Source organism: Cricetulus griseus, chromosome 3 (genome assembly GCF_003668045.3).
Source record: "Cricetulus griseus strain 17A/GY chromosome 3, alternate assembly CriGri-PICRH-1.0, whole genome shotgun sequence".
NCBI lineage: Eukaryota > Metazoa > Chordata > Mammalia > Rodentia > Cricetidae > Cricetulus > Cricetulus griseus.
Genome location: NC_048596.1, coordinates 26,812,392 through 26,834,452, shown reverse-complemented (window position 1 = coordinate 26,834,452; position 22,061 = coordinate 26,812,392). Strand labels below are relative to the sequence as shown.

Sequence of the window (22,061 nt, the reverse complement as noted above, 5' to 3'; positions counted from 1 at the left end):
AAATATACGATAGGAAGGGGCACTGGATATTAGTATTTGTCAGAGTGAGAAGAAATCCTCGGTGACTCATTTTAGTAACTGAATTGGCAGTGCCTGTGTAGCAATGGCCATTAATGGGTATGTGTGTGGACCCCTGAATGACCAAGAGAGATGCACTGTTCCTTCCACGTCAGCTCTAGACTATTGTCTTCTAACAGGCTACATGCTGTAACAATACCTGTAAAGTACCAATTTTCATACTGAGATTTGGACTTGTGTCACTAGGGGGAAAATGATTGTGCTCAATCTAGAAAGCAGTGAACATATACAAAACCAACCATTTAAATCATGTAGAAGAAAACAAGTATCACGAAATGACATGCCTTCTTACAAACACTGGTAGATCTGGGGAGGTGGCTCCCCCAGCTTGGGGTGTGAGCATGGAGGGTGGATCCAAGAGGATCCCCAATGCTCACCGGCCAGCACATCTGGCCTACTAGAATTGGTGAGCTTCCAGGTTCATTGAGAAACCTTGTCATGTGTTTGTACCAGCACACACATGTGAACACACACACATACACACATCATGTTTTTGTACAAGCACACACACACACACACACACACACACACACACACACACAAAGGCATTTCTGCCTGTGATCCCAGTACTTGGAAGTCTATGGTTGGTGTGTTTTGTGGAAAATTCAAGGCCAGTTCTGGCTGCATAGTGAGACACTGCCTCAAAAGACAAAATCAAAATGAAATCCACCATAGCAAGAACAAGATGTTTACAGGGGGAAAAACAAACAAACAAAATGAAAACCTGGAGTTGCAACTCTTAGTTTCTAAGAGAAGCTTACATCAATGGTCCCCACTGAGGTAGCTCAGTGGTAGAGAGCTTTCCTAATACCAATGGTTCCCCAAAGTGTGTCCCACATACTAATCCTCACCATGGTCCTAAGTGTTTACATTTGATGTTTTCTAACATAAAACAAGAGAGACTTCAGAGCTGGAAGGGGTGACACACACCGGCAATGTCACCTCTTGGGAGACTGAGGCAGGAGGATCATAAAGGGCATTCCTCTACTCCTGGGGTTTGTAGGCCTTACTCCACCTGCGAAGAAGCCACACCCACAATTACCTTCTTTACAGCTTCTCCTGATGATCCAGACCCCTGGAGTCCACACATCTGAGGATGCAGCTGTGGTCATTCATTAGCTATTGTTTCTGCATCAACAAAAGCTTTCTAACTGTGGAGAATGTGTAGCTCCTCATTATCTTGGGAGCAGCTTTACCAATTCAATTACTCCTGGGAGAAGTCTGGAGTTGTTGTAAAGCTTACACCTCCGCCAGGAGAGCACTCTCTAAGGGAAGACCTGCTTAGCTGAGCATTCATATATTGACACTCCTGTTGGTCCTAAGGAGACCATGGGATCAGTGTTCATTCCTGGCCAAGCAAGTAAGCTACTGTATTCTCAATGAAAATTCAGATGTATGCAGTGCCAGGAATTACAGTGCACATCTTTAATCCTAGCACTCAGGAAGAAGAGACAGGTAGATCTCTATGAGTTTGAGGTCACCCTGGTTTACACGATGAATTCCAGGCCAGCCAGAGCTACATAACGATAATGTCTAATAATAAATAAAATGAAAATTTAAAAAACAGAAAAGGTGTGTGCCTGCTAGCAGTTTTCAAACATCATAGATACTATATTCTGAACCCATGCAAACTTCCATTAGTGTGTGTATACACTAGGGTTTCTCAACTGTAGCATTATTGATATTTGGGACTCCATATATCTTTTGCTGTTGGAGAAGCTGCCCTGTGCATTACAGAACTGTATCAGTATTCCTGACTTCAACCTATGACAATGCTTGCAGTGTCTCACCTCCAACTGTAAAACCTAGGAATCTCTTCAGACTTTGGGTAACATCACCTTCTCCCAGGAACACTTATTCATACAGCTCCACCACAATTCATGAAAACATACTCAAAAGGCAGACCCTTCCTCCCATGGTGAAGAGTGCTGCAGAGAGTTCAAATCTGGAAATGGCACGTGCACGTGCGCGTGCACGCGCACACACACACACTCACACACACACACACACACACACACACACACACACACACACGAGCAATACACCCTTCATGGCAGAAATGAGGACCCTGAGGCCCAGACAAGTAACATGCCATGTTCATCTGCCATAAACAACAGTTTCAACACCATATCCTAAGCACACTCTATGTGGCACTAGTCCTTTTTAGTTTCTCTAAAACAATAATAATAATAATAATAATAATAATAATAATAATAATAATAATGGGTTTGTGGTCTAGCAAGTCAGAGGAATGCTTCATTCCAAATCAGCTTAATTTTGCTCATAGTGGGCTTTCTTAATGTTGCTTGACAACAGAGCCTTTCACCATGTTGAGTTCCCCATTAACTGGAAGCTGAGCTGGCTTGCCTGTCATGAGTCTTAGACTGTATTATGGGGGGGGGATCCTCAAAGTATTCTGACCACCTGGGGTCTCAGAGCTGTGTTCTTGTGCCGTGCACTCCAAAATTCCATGCGTTGTGCCGACTACTCACTCCTCGATTACAAGAAAAGAGGAAAAGGCATTCCTGTGTGTCTCTTTGCTGGTTGGGATGCTATACTATTTCAAGCCACCTTTCCTATCTCAACACCAAGAAGATCCACAGAGGAAGTTTCTCTGAAGCATTTCTGATTATCTTAGTTGTCACCCCTGTCTCAACCTGTCTTCTGTTGGGGTGGAGTCCTGGTGGTCCTATTGCACTCAGTACACCTACCTGCTGGCGAACTAATGCATGCCATTCTGCTCCCCCATCCAATAAACTGGTCATGGTGCTCATGCCTAAAGTCCCGGTACTCAAGAGACAGAGGTGGGATTTCCAGTCTGAGGCTAGCCTGGGCTTAATACACTAAAGCTTCAGGATAGCCTTAACTACAAGTGAAGATCCTATGTCCTAAAACAAAATAAAACAAATACCCAATAAAACCCCTTTTTGTTAGTCTAGAAGCCCAACACGTTTCTTTAAAAAACATACTCAATGTCAATAATCCTTACTGTATACTGCTCATCAAGAAATAGGCATAGTTGAAGCATAAAGAGGCTCTCCTAGTCGAGAGCATGTTTTACCTGGTCCCAGTAACTCTTTTGTAGTTGTCCTTGGAGTACACTGCTAGAATGCTGACACCTGAGCCCATGTTAACCAGCAGCATAGGGTATGGGTTATCAAGGCAGTATGGCTTCTTTTGACACAATTCAGGATTTGTGGGGTTTTCAAAATAGTAACATTCTGGCTTGCCGTTGAAGCCAACTGAGTCAACGTAAAGCAGGCCCTGTATCAAGCAGTCCAGTTCGTCCAGTTTATGCAGCTGTAGGTCTGCTATCTGCAAGAGAACAGAACCTGTTAGATGCCATGCACCGTGAGGGGAGGAGCCTAGAAGGTGTGTGCTATCTGTAAGATTCGTCTTCAGAGCCAAGAAATACTCTCAGACTCCTAAGCTGTGAAACTGTGCTGACCAAAAGTCAGTCACCACCAGGAGAACAAGGACAAGCACTTGCCTGGTTCTTGGGAATGCAACCCATTAGCTTGTGTGATTGGTGGCCCGAATACAGGCTCTTCTTGTCCTAACTCCCAGAACCTGTGAGCTCGGTCTTATTTGCAAAACAGATCTTTGCAGATGTGAAACTTGAAGAAGTCACTGTGGGTCATCTGGATAGATCCTAAGTCCAATGACAGAAGACACATACAGCAAAGATGTGAACAGCCCAGAGGATTAAGCCTTCTGAAGAAGAAGCTACAGAACCCAGTGTTGCACCATGGCCTATGGGATGCCAGCAGCAAGCAGGCACCAGGAAAGGCAAGCAGTGTCATCTCCCTGTGACCTCTACAGAATTGTGTTGTTGCCAATGCTTTGTTGGAAGGCCACTGGCCTCAAGAGAATGGATTGAAAAAGTGTCTGTAGTTGTAAACCACCAGATTTGGGGTAAACTGTTACAATAGCCAAAAGTGACTAGTGAATTAGAATATTGAGAAGTTATCAAGAATCCTACATATTCTTGGCAGAACATGGGGTCCAAAAGGCTTGGGAATGAGTAGAGCAGAATGCCCTGGAGGCCACAAAGCCTCTTACCACACTTGGCTCTGGAGCAGATGGACCTGGCTTTGAACTCTAGATCTAAAACCTACTTAACTGAGATGATCGGGGTGAGTTATTTAGCTTCCCAGTGTTGCTGTGAAGATTTCATGACAGCCACATACTATCAGCACAGCACTGCCCACACACAAAGGGCTTACTAGCTGGGGTGACCCAGGAGTGTCCTTGCAGAATTCTATGAAATAAAACCTCCCCCTGTTTGGGATAAAAGGAGGTGATGAATTATATGTCATATGAAAGGAAGACTATTTTGGAGGGGAAGCAGGTCAGCCAGAGGCAAGCAGGGAGTGAGACACCATGGGGAGGGAGGCGAATATGAACAGACGAATCCCCTTCACCTCTTTTAGGAACAGAGGGGCAAGGGGGATAGGTGGCCTGAGTAGCTAGTGGCCACTCTGTATCCTCAAAATATCACTATCCTAATTTCACTGCCTTAGGTCCAAGTTGGTGATAAGCTTCCTGGACAAACAAACAAAAAACCCCACAAATTAGGGCTGTAGCTCTGCAGTAGAGTGCTTGTACAGTGTTCATGAAGCCCCCAGTACTGCAAAACAAACAAACAAAAAACCCCAAACTTAACAATCACCAGTATGAAACTCAACCAATGAAGGAAGATACTATTTAATTTTCACACACACACAGATACACAGAGAAACAAACAAACAAGCAAACACACAAACATGCAAAAAAAAAAAAAAAAAAAAAAAAGCCCTGTGAGGCTGGATTTGTGGCACATGCCTGAAGTGCCAACACTGCCAATGTTGACACAGGAATATCATTAGTTCAAGACTGGTCATGGCTATTCAGCTGCTTCCAAAAGAAAACCCACAAACAAACAAAAATGAAACAAAACCCCCAAAACCACCATCACCACCAAAAATATACAAGTAGGTTCCATTAGCCTTACTCAATGGCTAAAAGAAGCAGTTAGGGCAAACTTCCCCAAGCGACACACTAGCAGCTAGCAAGCGTCTCACCTCACAGGGTCTCTACTTTCATCTTATTTGCCATTACTATTTATGGGGCCTGGAAAAAAAATCTACACGAGTGCTAGACAGACCTTGCTATTCTACTAAAGGTAATATAATGCTAGATCTAGGGAGATGGTTCAGGCAGTAAAAACTGGAGTTTGGGTTCCCCAGCAATGATGTTAAATGATGTTAAAGATGTAGGCATTATGGCTTCAAACCTATAATCCTAGCTTCAGGAGGTAGAGACAGGAGGACCTGTGGAGCTTGCCGGCTGGATAACCTTGCTAAATCTGTAAGCTCCAGGTTCAGCAAGAGGCCTGGCTCCAGAAAATAAGGTGAAGAGCAATAGTGTGTGCAATGTGTACACACGCTTCGGGCTCACCCACCCACACATCTCACATAGACAAGAACACGCAGAGACTCCTAAGGTAACAGCTACAAGAAAACTTGACTTGGGTCACTCAGTCTGAATTTTCTATTTAACACCAATGGAATCTATGCCTGCACTGCAGAATTAGACTAGGTCGCCAGCATGGTGCCAGTATTCTTGACACATGGGAATAAGCATTCCAAGTGACCCCAAACAAATGCATCCCATGAAGGTTTCCAAAAACATCATTTTTATCTAGTGAAAGTTTTAAATGAGATTCACACCATATACATTTTAAGAGGGCAATGCTACGGGTATAGAACAGTCCTGAGGCCTGAAAAGCTATAGGGGGCACAGTGGGGTCCATATTATGTCCTCCACCTTCTGTGGTTCCAGAGACTGAAACCAACAGCTCTGGTCACAGTCTGTCTTGTTTTACCTCAGATGTGCCTTGGTACCATGCTAAAGGCTGCCCTCAGTCACTGCTTAACAAATAGTAAAAGGGAACAGGGAAAGCTATCAGCCCATGGGTCACTCCAGGCTGAAAACTGGCAATTTCATCAGCTAATCTTGAAAACATAGGTTAATCTGCTTAAATATTAATCATAGGTTCATCAACACTATTGACAGGCTCCCCAAGAGCCAACATCATAAATATGGACATAGGCAATCTGTCCATTTGGATGCCCTGAAACTACCCCCGGGGATGGGGGTGGGAGGAGAGAGACCTGTCAAGATAAGTGAATTAAAGACATACAACTTTGATCTGAAACACTGTTGTGTCACCTTTCCCACACACAGTATGAGTAGGAAGCACACATCCCTCCTCTAGACTTTTTCAAATGGATGGATATTTTTGGACCTTAAGATATTAAATACCCCCCAAAAGGGAAACAAAAGGGTCACTTTTGTAGAGACCTTAGGAAGGAGACCCTAAGGAGGAGAGCTTCCCAGGGGCAAATGGGTCAAACTGACGCAGAGATTTCCAAACGGGGAAATCTGAGACAGACCATGCTTCATGGTTTGTCTGTACACCTGAATTTACTTTGAGAAAAGCTTAAAACCCATGCTTCTGATTCCGACAGTGGATGAACACTTTCCATTGGCTGGAGTTTCCTTCACAAGTGGTCAGGACAAAGGTGCCAAAGGGGAGGGTAAGAAAACAAAAGGAGCCATCGACTGGCTAAAGGTAACACAATGCTGAGGGCTGTGTCAACAAGATGTCTGCTCACAGTTCACCTTCAGCCTGGTGTTGTCATGTGGCAACGGAGCACCAGTCTTTCAATGTTTGTACATTGGCAGCTAACGAGCTATTTTGTATTTTGCACACTGTAAGCCAAGAAAACACACCTGTGTTTTATTAGCAAGTTGACATATAGCTGCTATGGTTTAGATAATGGTTTTAGTTGTTGTTGTTGTTTATTTTCCACGAATTCGGAGCATGGTTGCCAGAGTGGTGAAGAGTTGATGGAACTTTCCCCAAGTGGCCCTCAATGGCATACCCTGCCCTAAAAAGAGTGTATGTCTTCCCTGGAAGCTGGAAGCTGACTGAGTTTTCTGGATCTCTCTTGCTAGTAGAGCCCACTCCACTCCACACCCAAGTCATCATACTGTTGGACTTTTAAAGTCTGGTATGGTGGACTTGGGAAGGCTGAGACAGGAGACCAGCCTAAACTACAAGGACAGATCCTATCTATAAAAAATGAAAAAATAAAAAGGGTCAATGTTCAAAACTAATAAACCCATTTCTCTTCCATTAAGAGAGAGCCTAGCCAGGTGTACACCTAAAAATCCCAGCACTCAGGAGGCAGAGGCAGGCAGATTTATGAGTTTGAGGCCAGCCTGGTCTACATAGTGAGTTCCAGTGTGAGAGTCAGGGCCACACAGAGAAACCATGTCTCAAAACACAAAGATGGAGAAAGAGAGTGAGTCTAGACTAGGTGGCCTTGAATTTCTGAACTTCCTGTCTCACTTCAGAAGTGTTGGACTTCAAGGCATGAACCATTATGCCCAACTACACCTTTATAAAGTCAGATTACCTGAGGCAGTTTATTACTATATCCAAAAGTTGGCTAATGAAGCAGTCATGTATAGCTTAATTATAAGGATACATCCCGAGAAATGTGTTGTTAGGCAAGTTCATCACTGTGCAAATAGCATAGACTATACTTACACAAACTAAGACAGTACAACATTCCTAGACAATACCATCTTTGGGACCTCTGCCACATATGCTATTGAACAAACACTGACATGCAGCAATTGGCTGTATATGTTCTAACCCTGATCTTAAATGGGTCTTGAACTACCAGAGCCAGCAAGCATGTCATGAAGCTTCCACTAGTTTGAAGACAGCATAGTTAGCGAGGTGTAGTACAAAAGCCTTGGTCTGTAGCATTTACTAATGCCCATGGTATAATTCCTTCTGACCAAAGCCAATTGCAAGCTCCCAACCTAACCTCACTAAATGCAGACAGAGGAAGAGATATTATGTGTCCAGGAGCCTTTTAAATCCAGAAAAAGTGGGCTCCAGTTCCTCACTGCCTGCAACTCTCAGCACTTAGGTCTGAGTGATTCTGCAAGTTCCCAGCTCACAGTGGAGGGAACACCAGTCTTTCCCTGCTTATACATTGGTGGCTAACCAGCTATTTTTTATTTTGCACATTGTAAGCCAGGAAAACACACCTGTGTTTTATCCTTTATTAGCAAGTTTACATATAGCTGTTATAGTTTAGATAGTTCTTTTTTTCCCTCAAAAATCGATGTATTCAGTACACAGACATAAATACAGACAAAACATTCACAGACATAAACAAACAAATATTTTCTTGGGAAAAAAGGAGTCATGAGTGGAAAGGTTTAAGAAGCCATCCTGCCAGTGAGAGTAATGAGCTCATGACCATACTTCAAGGTAGGTATTTGATAAAACTGCACACTGTATCCTACGAGTACTCACATTGCCTAACTGAAAGGGCTGTTTTCAAGAGTCACATTTTTTGGCTACACAAAAATGCTTTAAAGTTTACTCATGACTAGTAACATAACTCCTGTCTTGACTGGGGACATAGTTCAGTGGTAGAACATTTGCTTAGCATAAGTGATCACTGGCTTCAATCTCTAGCACCTCTTAAAAAACAAAGACACAACTCAAGTCTAGTCTCAAGGTAAAATACTTTTGGAAACATCATTTTCATCTGATGACTACATTTTAGAGGTCAAAGATTTGATAGGTGCTAATATTGTACACTAACTACAAGCAGGCTCTTTTGCAAGAGGATTTCCTTATGGTTTTAGGTTAGTTTGTCAATGATAACTAGTGAAGGAACTGGAGAGGTGGCTTAGTGGTTAAGAGCAGTTGCTGCAGAGTTCAGATCTCAGCATCCATGCAACAAACTGGGGATGGGTCAGTGCATACCTGCTACCCCCAGACTGAGTGGGCAAAGGCAGGAGGATCACTGGGGCTTGTTAGCTCCAGGTTAAGGAGAGACCCTGCCTCAAAGGAGAAAAGAGGATGTATAGAGAGCACTGGATACCTTTCTCTGGCCTCCAAGGACACCACCCCCACAGGACACCAAACACATGCTCCCTGGGAAGATTCTATCAACCTGCCCCCCAGCCAGTTTATATCATTCAGCTACAGCACAGAAAAAAGAAGCAAAATTATATAATTTTTAAACGAGCAAAATACAAATTCATGTTTTTGTTGTTTTCTTTCCTCTTTTATTTTTGGGTGGTTTTTATTTTGTTTTGTTTTGAGACAGGGTTCCATTATGTGGCCCTGACTATCCTAGAACTACTTATGTTATCCAGGCTGACCTTGAACTCAGAGAAATCCTCCTGCCTTTGCCTCTCTAGGGCTGGGATTACAGTTGGGCCCCACCAGAACACACACAAATTACATAATACTTCACTGCCAGCATGCTTCTATCAACACTAGCTCCATGAATCAAGTCAGGACAGAAATGGTCATCAAGCCAAAAGCAATTTGCACATTTATTCTGGGTTACAAATTATAATTGTCAGGATTCTTTTTCTTTTCACGAGAGAGACCTAACAGAAACCTGAGACAGATGAATCTCCAATTCTAACGGAACCTTCTGGATAGCTTTTTCTTACCTACCAGTGAAAGAGGTCACACGAGAGGTTGAATGTCAAGCCTGAAGAGGGTGGAGAATGTCATTATATGTAAAATTCTTATGACTATAATAGCACAGAACCATCCCAGACTAATAGTGAGAACCAAGCTAGTACAGCTGCTTAAAATGGTCCACTTGGATGAGAGAGGTCACATGTCCGAATTACTCAACTTTGCCCCTTTCTCATGATTTCCACCTAGCTTTTCACACTGTTTGTTCCCTTACAGTGTGTGTGTGTGTGTGTGTGTGTGTGTGTGTGTGAGATGTGTGCATGCTGGGTGTGTAGCTGTGAATGAGTGTACAGAGACTTGAGAAGGACATAGGATACCTTCCATCATTCTCCACTATATTCCCTCGATGAAACTGAAACCCACCATTTCCTGGCTAGGCAGAGAGCCAGCCAGCCTCATCAATCCTCCTGCCTCCTCTGGCAAGTCATCCCACCCAGGACTGGAGTTTCAGGTATGTTCAGCCACACCTGGTTTTCTTATATAGGTGCTGAGGGGCTGAATTCAGTATCTTGTATTTGCACAGGAAGTACTCTGCCCTCCTGAGGAATCTCCCCAGACCTGGACAAAGTCTTAACGCTGAAAAGCCTATGATGAAGGAATCTTTCCCTCGGACCTCATTCAGCCAAAGACTGTTATCATATCCTATTCAAAGCACAGATCCATAGATTTTCTTTTTAAATAAACTTTTCCCCCCTAAAACAGGGTTTCTCTGTGTTGCCCTGGCTGTCCTGGAACTCGGCTCTGTAGATGGCCTCCTAAGATGTATATACCTCTGCCTCCTAAGTCCTGGGATTTAAGTCATGGGTCACCACTGCCCGGCAAAAGAATGTCTTTTAATGTCTACTAATGTTAGCTCAAGCTGAACAAAACTCATATTTGTCCTGTAGAAAGTAATGTGGGCTTTTTTTCCTCTATAAACTTTTTCTACTGTTAAGAATATGTTGCGTTAGTAATATTCTTGCTGAAGTTAAGTATGAAGCATGACAGAGAATGAAATATTAGAATTAGCAGATAAAACATCCTGCTATAAAACTAACTATAATCTGCATTTTTTCATGTTGTTATGGATAACCAGGATTTATCACATGGAGGTTCATGTTTAAATGAATAATGGAATTCTTCATTGGCTTATCAGTAACACACACCACCTAACATTAATTTGATTTATTTATGGGGGTGTGCCACAGTGTATGTGGAGATCAAAGGATAACTTACAAGAGTTGGTTCTCCCCTTCTGCCATCAGGGTCCTAGGAAATCCCCTCAGGCTGCCAGGCATGTTGGCAAGCATCTTTACCCATTTTACCCATTAAGACATCTCACCAGTCTCCATCTAACATTAGACTAGATTTTGTGTTCCAGCTTGCTACATCAGTACTTTAGAAAACAAATATATACCAGCATGAATTGACTTGAAGTCGGGTTAGTGATGCATGCTTGTAATCCCAGCACCTGGGAGGCAGAGACAGGAGGTTTAGGGGTTAAGTCTACAATGTAAGATCCTGTCTCAAAGATGAAGCTTCATTAGGGCCATGATCTTAAATGTTAAATAAATAATAAACAGGGCCTGGAGGAATGGTTCAGGGGTTAAAAGCACTGGCTGCTCTTCCAGAGGACTCAAGTTCGATTCCCAGAACCAACATGGTGGCTCACAGCTGTCTGTAACTTTAGTCCCAGTCTTCTGGCCTCCACAGACACTGGCACACAGACATACATGCAGGCAAAAAAAATACACATAAAATAAAAATAAAGGTAATAAAAATTTTAAATTAAAAGAAGAGACTCTATGAAACAGAAATAAAATTGAAATAGATCCTTGTTCAATCGAAAATATCCTAAACAAGAGTCTATTTAATGACCATCGCATCAATTACAGCCTTTTCTGGTTATTCTAAATCAGAGAAAGACCTAACATTTCCTTAAAATGTAAAGGCATTTAATATATATATATATATATATATATATATATATATATATATATGATTCAGTCCTCACACCTAGTAAGTGCTAACTAGAATCTGCTGAAGATCTTCTACTTGGCCCAGATATCGGAGTTCTGAAACTCCAAAAGCAGTGATTCTACATAATTACATGATTTTACACACATGTGCTGTGTTGTTGGGTAAACTGTTTAATACAGAGAGTATTACATATTATTTTCTTACTTTATTTCTCTGTGTGTCTGTATGTTAGTGTGTTCATGTATGTGTGTTCATGTGTTTGTGTGTGCATGTGTGCTTATCAGGTGGTCAGAGGAGGGTATTGGATTTTTCTGGATCTGGAGTTACAGTTGGTTGAGTTCTGCCTAGTGTGGGTGCTTGGATCCACATTATCCTAATGAATGAGTAGCAAGTAAGCTTAACCGATAAGCTAACCATGTAGCCCCTAGAGCTGTGGTTCTCACCCTTCCTAATGTCATGACCCTCTAATACAACTCCTCATGTTGTGGGTCCAACCATAACATTTCATTGCTACTTCATAACTGTAATTTTGCTAATGGTATGAATAGTAATGTAAACATCTGAGATGCAGATATATGATATTCGAACCTGTGGGGTCTCCGCTTACAGGTTGAAATTGCTGCCCTAGATTATATATTGCCCTAGATTATATAAGACTTCCTAAGTCTTAGGCTTTCTGTTCTACAACATCCAGGAGCTTGGACTCTGGACACTTCTGTATCTTAACACTTAGTAATCTATTTGCCTAAAATATCTGCACAGCCTGGTATTTATTACTTCTCTATGTTTCTGTTTCAATGTAACCTTGTCAAATCCAGAGACCCTCCCAACATTCTCTATCCTTACTTTCCTTCTATTTCTCCTTCATGATACACACACACACACACACACACACACACACACACACACACACACTTTTAATATATATTAAGCATCTATATATTAAATATTTTCCATATTTACTTGCTTACCTGATCAATGACCACAAGGTGGTCAGGAAATTTGTTTTGTGCCTACTACTACTTAGCACATAGAAGGGGCATGATAAGCAATGGGTTGAGTGGATAAATGGCTACACAGAAAGAAGGCAGAGAGTCTGTCCATCCTCACAAGCTTGGATACAAGCACATCATTTATTCACACAGGACACAGGAAGAAATCTTTCTCAGTTCTGTCTTCACATTGGTCAAGACTTATCATGGAAACAGAAGACAGCCATTGGTCCAATACTGTTGGAAACAGCTTGGCCAAACAGCTTAGCAAATACTCCAGAGGTGCTCTCTGCTCTGGTCTATTCGTTAGGTTCCAAGCCACTGCCTGAAGGATAAAAGGACCTTTCTCAGTTCAGAACCTTAAGAAACACACTTGCTCATGGCCAACACAGATTGAGTAACTCTTTCTCCTAGGACATGAGTAAACCCTGAGGAGGGGTGAAGGTATGACAGAGGTTGCATAAATCCATCAGGTCATGTTGGTTCATGGCAGGTTCTCCAGTGCGCAGACAAGATAGCATGTACTGGAAGGTTTAAGGAACTTATCTCACTCCCACACAAAGCCAGCTCTCCTTCTGAATTAAGATGGAGTCCAAGACCAGATATTACCCAGCAGGCATTACTATACAAAAGCCTCTTAAGGGCCTGAAAGCTTTGGTTTCTTCACACAGTGCAAGTATGCTATTATCACTTCCAGCTCTTTTGTCCCGGGATGCCCTTCCCCCTCTCCCCACATTGCTGCCACTGTTTCGCTGATGATGAAATTGAGGCCCACAGCAAAAGCCACCTAGCAGGTAAATGCTGAAACAGAACTAGAATTCAAGTTTAACCCCCGCCCCCATATTATGGATTTAGTTCTCATATCCATGACTGTTTATTTCAAAACAGCTTGGTTACTGAGTCCCTTCAGTGGGGAAGAGAACCCCACCCATGAGTCATTTTAGGTAAGTGATTGTATTAAATTCTGTAGCTGTGTAAGGAAGGGTGACAAGGAAGAAAATGGCTAAAACCTGGAGCTAATCAGTCTCACACAGGTAATTGCTGTAGGACTGCTGCCAGCTCCTCTACAGAGTACTCACTGAAGGTTCAGTTTGTACTGCAAGCCTGGGCCCTGGATTGTATCAGCAGCCCACCCCCACCCCCACCGGCCCAACGATTACTCACTGAGATCAGTGAAGGAAATGGTGTTCCTTTTGATGACAGAATTTGCATCTTATAGCTTCATTAAACACCATGAAGAACATGATCATTCATTATGCAACAGTCACAGATTTTTCTACTGTAAGACTCAGCTACATTTGTTCTGGGACAAAATGCAGAAGTCTGCACTACAAGCTTTGAAAAGCCACATTCTCAACTTTGTGATTTTCAACTTTGTGAGATGTCGATGCTAAAATCTTCCAACTTTCCTTCACCTACGTGCAAGCACATATCTAACTGCCTCGACTTTCCAAGACAGAGCTACATTTGTTCATTCATTTTAGTCCCACTTTACCCCCCCTCCCCCCGTGAGATGAAGCTAGTCAGTAGAGATTACTATCTTGACTGGGGAGATGGAGAAGTTAGAACACAGATGTTACGGGATTGCTAAACGAGAGAGAATCTGGGCTGAATGTTACTTCTCCATATCTGAGACTAGGCACGGCACATAAACAAAAGAATTCACCTATCAATGATAATGAGCATGTTTTCGGAGTGGGTTTGTTTGTTTGTTTGTTTGTTTGTTTGAGTTAGATTGGCTAGCCTTGGTCCTTCTACATTCCAAGTGCTAGAATCACAGGACTGCACTATGATGACCAGCCAAAGATTCTTTTTTTTTTTTTTTTTTTTTTTTTTTTTTTTTTTTTGTAAGAGAAACTTCTGAATGGCAAATCATTTTTAGTTAGATGTCTAGAAAGTCTTCCTGTGGGTCTTAGTGTATGGATCCACAGAACTGGCCTCATAATTATGTAGTAAGTGTGGAAAAGCTAGTACTAACTGAGCTAAGGGCCTCTGAAGGTGATGCAGATCACCTTGTCTTGACACACCACACGGCAGTTCAATCCCAGCATCACATAGACCATCATGGCAGCATATGACTGTAACCCCAGGACTTGGAGAGAGCATCAGAAATTTGGGCTATCTTTGGCTACATGGTGAGTTCAAGGCCAGCCTGTGCCACAGAAGTGAAGATGGTAAAAGATGTTGAGTACATGGTAAGAGCCAGGAACATATTTCCTCATTTAACCTTTCTTGGGACAGCCCTATGAAATAGGTCATGTATTGGCCATCCTATCAGGCAGGAAACCACAGCACAGCCAAGTCCAAGTCCCAGGGTTTGTTAATGGTCTAGGTTTTAGCGTGCCCAGACTGCGGTCACGTGAGAGGTTTGGTTATTCTAACAAGGGCAATCCCAACCTACCATTCTGAAGTCCTCCTCAAACTTGAAAGCCCCACCTCCCGTGGCACAGAGGGTGGTGTGGAGGCTGGAGAAGTTCTTCTCGCTGCCCATCTGGATGAACATGTGCATGGCACAGGTGGGGAAGCGGATGAAGTGCAGGTTCCCTTTGCGCCCACACATGGTCAGGTTTTTCAGTTCCAGGTGGACGTCTCGGATCCCAGTTTTGCCATAGGCAGTATTAGAAGTCAAATACTTCCGGATGCTCTTCAGGTTCTCCACTTCTTCCTGTTCCTCTTCTGCCGTGATATCCTTCGGCTCAAAGTAAACCAACTTAACCAGGGTTCCGCCAATATCCATGCCAAACCACGGGAATGCTGGGGGACAGAGAGAAACGAATGAGGCTGCAGGCTACAGTGTTTGACTATTCAATGAGGACTACGCAATGCATTCAACAGTGAATTTCCTTTAGGGCAACTACAGAAATCTAAAATGAGGTGTGGAGAGACAGAGTCCCTGCAGCACCCACAGCTGTTCACAGCCACTCAGAATTAAGAGAAACAGCACAGGATTCTGCAGAATCCCAAGCCAGCCTCAGTTGTGCATTTGGGACTCAAGTGCCCTGCCAAGCCTGGTGCTATTCCAATGTTATTTTATAGAAATCTTAGTCAAATTCATGGGTAGTTCCTAAGCCAGGCATGGTGGCACACAACAGCACATAGGAGCTAAGACAGAAGGACTGGAAGTTGAGTTCAGTCTGGGCTACAGAGTGAGACTCAGACTCACAAGAGAGGAGAAGAGGTGAGGGGAGAGGGCAGGGCACGGCAGGGGAGACAAGACAGATTGATTCTGGGAACAAAAAGCTTCTTTGACAATTTTTCTTTTGTTTCAGCCCTACAGATTATCCATATAAACTCTTGTCAATATGAGTATATTGCGATATGGTAGAGGTCTTTTTCTGGTGCTAGAAACACCTGGCTTTCTATTTATGAGGGTGAGGGGTAAGTGCAGAGGGAAAATATCCCTGCACACAGAATCTTTCCTAAACCTCACTGTTGTTTCGTTTACGATTCAAATCATCCACTCAACAGTTGGTAAACAGTCATTTCCCTAATACTCTAGAAGCACAGGCCTTGGGATGTGTCTCAGTCAATGTGCTTGTCTAGCATACACAGAGCTCTAGGTTTGATCCTAGCATCACAAAAACCAGCAGAGTAACACAGGTCTGTAATCCCAGACCTTGGAAGGAAGCTCAGAAGTTTCAGAGTTGTCCTGGGCTACATAGTGAGAGAAAGGCCATTCTGGGTAGAAACCATATAGGAAGGAAGAGAGAAAGAGGTGTCTTCTGCAGCATTTCGAGGTTAACCGTTTTGGAGAAGTTCTGGCAACATGTGTTAAAACTAAAAGTAGCCAGGTGTGGTGGCACACACCTCTAATCCTAGCACTCAAGAGGCAGAGACAGGTGGACATTTCTGAGTTCGAGGCCAGCCTTGTGTATATAGTGAGTTCCAGGCCAGCTAGAGCTATGTAGAGACTCTGCTTCAAAACGAAAACAAACATCCCTAAAAGTACATTTTTTTAAAAAAAAGCTTCCAGGCCATGTATGGGACATGTCTGTAAATGCCTGTAATCCTAGAATCCAGGAAGTTGAGATAGGGTTGCCTGTTTTGAGTTCCAGGACAGCCTGAGCTACACAGAATGAGACCCTGCCTCAAAAAAACAAAATCTCTAAGTATTCCAGGAGTACATATAAGCCTGTTAATAGTGTAAGTGGGGATGGCCAGATGGCTCAGTGAGGGGTTAATTGCAAACATTGCTCTTCTTCAGTTCCTAAGCACCAATGCTCAGTGGTTCACAATTGTCAGGAATTCCAGCTCCCGAGGGACCCGACACCCTGGCCTTCTCAGGCACAGGAGCACACATGTGCACACACAGACATGCACACACATTAATTTAAAAATAATAAAAGTAATTTTAAAAAATAGAAGGACCAAATTAACTATGAACAAAATATATGTCCTTTAACAACGAAGGGAAGAGTATGGCTTCTAAAACTGTGGGACACTAGGCAGCTGTAAACATGATTTCACTGGAATTACTTTCCCCAAATTTCCACTGACAAGAAAAGCAAAAGATAGGGGCAGTGTACACACAGACAGGTACAGATGCTTATCTCATTGTATTTGTTTTGTGTTTTGAGACAGGGTCTTACGTAGCCCAGGTTGGATAACGTTGAACTTTCTGATGCTCCAGCTGCCACTTGCTGAGTCCTGGGGTTACAGGAATGTGCCCCCATGCTAAGTTTATGAGGTGTTTGACGTTGAACCTAAGACCTCATGCATGCATGCTAGACACACATTCTACCAACTGAGCTACATCCTCAGCCTTTCCCACTTGGCTTTTAAGAAGAAAAAAAAGAGGGGAAGAAAAGAAGGATGAGAGACATTCGGTCCCTATGTTTATGGATGCAAACCTGAAGAAAGGTACGGGAGACCTTCGTTCTGCTGACAGAGACGGCAGGAGGCATGGCCATGCAGGCAGAGGATAGCCTGGACAGAGGGAATGAGACTGTATCCTGGCAACGTTTCGTGCATGCAGCAGTTGAAAGAACTCAGCAACAGTGGGAAACAGCAATGACATCAGCACTGTCCGGACACAACAAACTACACAAAACCTAGAGAATACACTACTACTACACCTGTAACCCACTACTGACCCTGCAATGGATACCGATGGCCAGGAGCAAAAGCTCCCTCAAAACCTTCTATTTGGTTAAATCTTGCTAATCACAGGCAACATAAAATGACTGACTCTTAAAAGCACAGCCGGAGATTCCCAAGCACTCTACAAGTTATTTGGAAGTCTTACTTGTCTTTGAGCCATTTCAAAGCTTTTGTTGGCAAAACGTCAAACAACAGGGGGGAAAAAGTATAGTGTTACGAAAATTCAGTACAATATTTATGAGCAGTTTGGGCTAAGGTAAAAGAGAATAAAGTTTGGAAGGATTGCGTTAATTTAAGCAGGAATGGAAATTGTTTTAGGACCTGGAGATGGGGGAGAAGGACTCAGGAGAGGAAGACCAGGGCTGTAGCTCAGGAGCACAGCGTGGATCCAGAATGAACAAGAAAGGTCCTATATCCCTAGGAAAATAGGAAGTGGGAGATAGAAGAGGAGGGAGAGAAAAACTTGGTTTTATTTAGCTATTTCACATTCTTTTGTTATTGTTAGAGGATGGGCGGTTGAGATAACCTCTTGTCCTATAGCCTAGGTTGATCTGAAACTTCTGAGCCTCCTGCCTCAGACTCATTACAGCTGAGTCTGGTCACCAAGCCTGACTTCCATTTTCTACCATCATGAACACAGTGTGCTCTTCTGCTCACAATGCATTGCTTTTCCCCGAATGTGTATAACTGCACTCGTCTTCCTGATATCTAGATCTGCCTAACCCTAAGCTTCCCTTCCAGCCACACTGTCCATGTAAAAAGGAGAAAGGGGAAGGAAGAAGGAAGAACGTCCTGTGCAGTCGCCAATGCTCCACACATCTGGATGGATGTCCAGATATGTGGATAAGTTCAGCTGAACTACTGAGCCTACCAGAAGCCATGCCCATTCTAGACACAAAATGCTAGCATTCATCCTTTAGTCTCCTTCCGAAACTGGATGTTATAACAAAAACAAAACAAAGGGTTGATGTAGCTCAGAGGTAAGTAGCTTGTGTGGCATGTTAAGGCCCTGGGCTAAATTCCCAGAGGAGGAGGAGGACGTTGCAAATGAATAAACCAGAGTAATCAACAATAGGAGACCATGTCCAAATGTCACAGGAATGCTTCCATAAACAAGTGTTAAATAAACATTGCAGGAGGTCACCGTTTGGACTAATCACCTGCCCTACTCCTCAAAATACCAGGCTAACAATCTACATGGAGTCATTCACACCCATCTGAAGCTAAACTTATTGGTCTGACCTCCTGAAAAATCTGGATTACAAAAATACCAGGAAGTGCCCCCCACCCCAAACAAGCCGAAAGCTCCTCCTGCCTAGTCCTCACACAAAGAAGTAACCTAGCTGTGAGTGGCGGCTCCTATCTATAATCCTAGCCTTGGATGCTGAAGGAGGATTGCTACAAGCTGTAGGCCAGCCTAGGCTACACAGTGAGTTCTAGGCCAGCTAGGATTATGAGTGAGCTCCTTTCTCCAAGAAAACAAAACATCAAATGAGAGAAATGACTTGATGCTATCAATTATTTTTCTACTCTGTTTCCTTTTCTCTGCCATAAAGGAAATGACCTTCTAATGACAGATTTGTTTACATCTCATTGGATCTGCTTTCAAGGCCTTTTCTGCCTGTACCAAACACCTTTGGTTGGCCCATTGGAAATTGCTAGATTTTTGAAAACTAAAAATAAAGTCAGTTAAGCTCAGTAACCTTGGGACTGGGGAGAGGACTTCATGGGTAAAGGTGTCTGATGCTATTCCTAAATTAGATCCCTGGAACCCACACAGTAAAAGAAAACTGACCTCAGACCTCCACATGAGCACCCTGACAAGTACATAAACACACCGACATGAAATAAATAAATTAAAAAAAATCAATAATCTTAACTGCTTTGATTCTGCCCTTTGGCAGCATATATAAATAAACCTTTGTTCTTTAAAGCAGGGAGAGTTGAGCTGGGCAATAGTGGCATAGGCCTTTAATCCAGCACTGGAGAGTCACATGCAAATGGATCTCTGTGACTTCGAGGCCAGCCTGGTCTACTGAGTGAGTTCCAGGATAGCCAGAGTGGCTACAAAGAGAAACCCTGTCTCAAAAAAAACCAAAACAAAACAAAACAAAAATAGCCCAGGAAGAGTTGGGTATTATGAGCTGCTGCAATAGGACCTGGCCTGTTGTCACTAACAACTCAAGTAGAATAACACGTTGAGGTGAACGAACAAGCCCCAAAGAGTGAGAAGCAGATCTGGGAGATTGGCAAACATTTGGTAAAAACAATATTCTGGGACAATTTGAATGTTAGATAACTAATATGCCCGAAACATGAGTTGAGACTTGAAAGTCTCATGAGAGAGGATGAAGTCTGAAAATAATTGCCTGATTTAACAACAAAAAGCAAAGAGGGTGTGGTCAATAACTAAACTCAGTGGAATGCAAAGCCGAAACCAACATGCCAAGAAGTGAGAAGGAAACGCATGCCTGGAATCCCAACACTAATGGGGTGGAGGCAGAGGACCCGAAACTCACGGCCAGCCTCAAAACAAAAACAAAACATCACTTACAAAAAAAATCAACAAGAGATGATGCTCCTCTCTAACCAAACCACTTTAAGGGTGAGCATATTCATGAACATGCTCAGTTTAAGGGATAATTTAAGAAGGAAGAATGGTGGACCCACTTTGGGCAATGTTTACCTCTAGGTCAGGCAGTAACTGTCTGAAGGGTTAAAACACCTCTGGGCATGCTCAACTTGTACCAAACAGTTTTAGTGGGAAAGGAAAGGGTGTTTTGAAGGTGGACTGTTCATAATAAGTATGCCCAAAAGATGCCTGGCTTGCTGGTGACGAATAGTCAGATCTGCAGAGCAGGGGAAAACCACCAGATGAAAACCAAAACTGAAAACCCCTCTTCCTGAAGAAGGTCAATTAGCACTCCACACTTCCTCCTCCTTGTGAAGTGAGGAGAACTGCTGTCATTCTCATTGTTAGTCCTGAAGTTAAGATGTCCACAAGCAAGCAGAGTTAGGGTTATGGTCCTCAGCTTTCCTAATGCTGCAACCCTTTACTACAGTTCCTCGTGTTGTGGTGACCCTAACCATAAAATTATTTTTGTTGCTACTTCCTAACTAATTTTGCTATGGTTATGAATTGTAATGCAAATATCTGCGTTTTCCCATGATTTTAGGCAACCCGGTGAAAAGGCCATTCAGTCCCGTCGTCTGTCCCCCCCACCCCCCCACCCGCTGCCACAGGTTGGGAACCTCTGCATTTAAGGGGGGTTGTTGTTTTAGTTCAACCTTTGGATAAGAATAGCTCAAGGGACCAGGTAGTGGTGGCACACACCTTTAATTCCAGGGAGGCAGAGGCAGGTGGATGGCTCTGAGTTCGAGGCCAGACTGGTCTGCAGAGTGAGTTCCAGGACAGCTAACACTGTTTCAAGGAGGAATCCTGTCTCAAACAAACAAACAAACAAACAGAATACTTCAAGGGGAAGTTGGGAATTTAACTCAGTGGTAGAGTACATGCCACCCGGCTCTGGGTACTCAGCTGAGGGGTGGGAAGATGGGAGGCCACGGGGGGAGGGGAAAGAGTAGCTCAAGGGAAAAGCCTAAAATGCCATCTCCTAGCAAAGCCATCCTGGTTCACAATGGCATACAAAATGGGCTTGGAGGAAGCAAAAATCACCTGTCACACAGCAAACACAAGAAAGGAAGGAGTTAGAAAAAAACTGGGAATTTGCTGCAGGGATGGAGAGAGCGACTAGAATCAAAGAGACATGGAGCTGATTCCTTTGAAAAGTTGTACACCACAGCCACTTTGTGCGAGCCTGAACCCGCACAACCAGGAAAACTGTTCAAGACTGCTGGGAGCTCTCCGATTTCCTAAGTCAGACAGCGGCAGATGAAGCCAAAGGGCAAGTTTTCCAGTGTTTTGTACCATGTAGCAGGGGATGAGGAACGTGTTGGGGGATCAATTCCAGAGCTTTGCCTTACTAAGCAAGCACTCTACTCCCAGCCTGACTTTATTTTCAGTTCTTTATTTCAACTGGCGACAACCTTCCATTCTGGAAGACAGACCTAAGCATTCCAGTGGCCAGAGCAAAGAAAGTTGTATTTATAGAGAGAGTCTAAAGAATCCAGAAACAAAACAGCACAGAGTAGACTGGTCATTTCCAGACCAGGACAGGGCCAGGGAGACAGAACAAAATGACTAACAGCTCAACACAAGGTCACTTCAGGTTGTTCCTTGTGTGGAAAGGCAGAAAGGAATCGCTAACTTGTCCGTTCGACTTGTCTGTTTATTATCTTATTACTTATTGTTGTGTGTGTATGTATGTGAGTGCCATGTGACACAGAGTGTGTGGAGG

The 22,061-nt window shown here is 43.3% G+C and overlaps 1 protein-coding gene across 1 annotated transcript in view; it reads right to left on the bottom strand.

Annotated features, from left to right (window-relative positions):
- Positions 1-22,061, bottom strand: part of Pank1 (pantothenate kinase 1) — a 63,788-nt gene that overhangs the window by 13,769 nt on the left and 27,958 nt on the right. Inside the window, 2 exon segments of the mRNA XM_027406363.2 lie at positions 3,140-3,393; positions 15,005-15,357. Of these exon segments, the coding sequence (XP_027262164.1) occupies positions 3,140-3,393; positions 15,005-15,357 (607 nt within the window).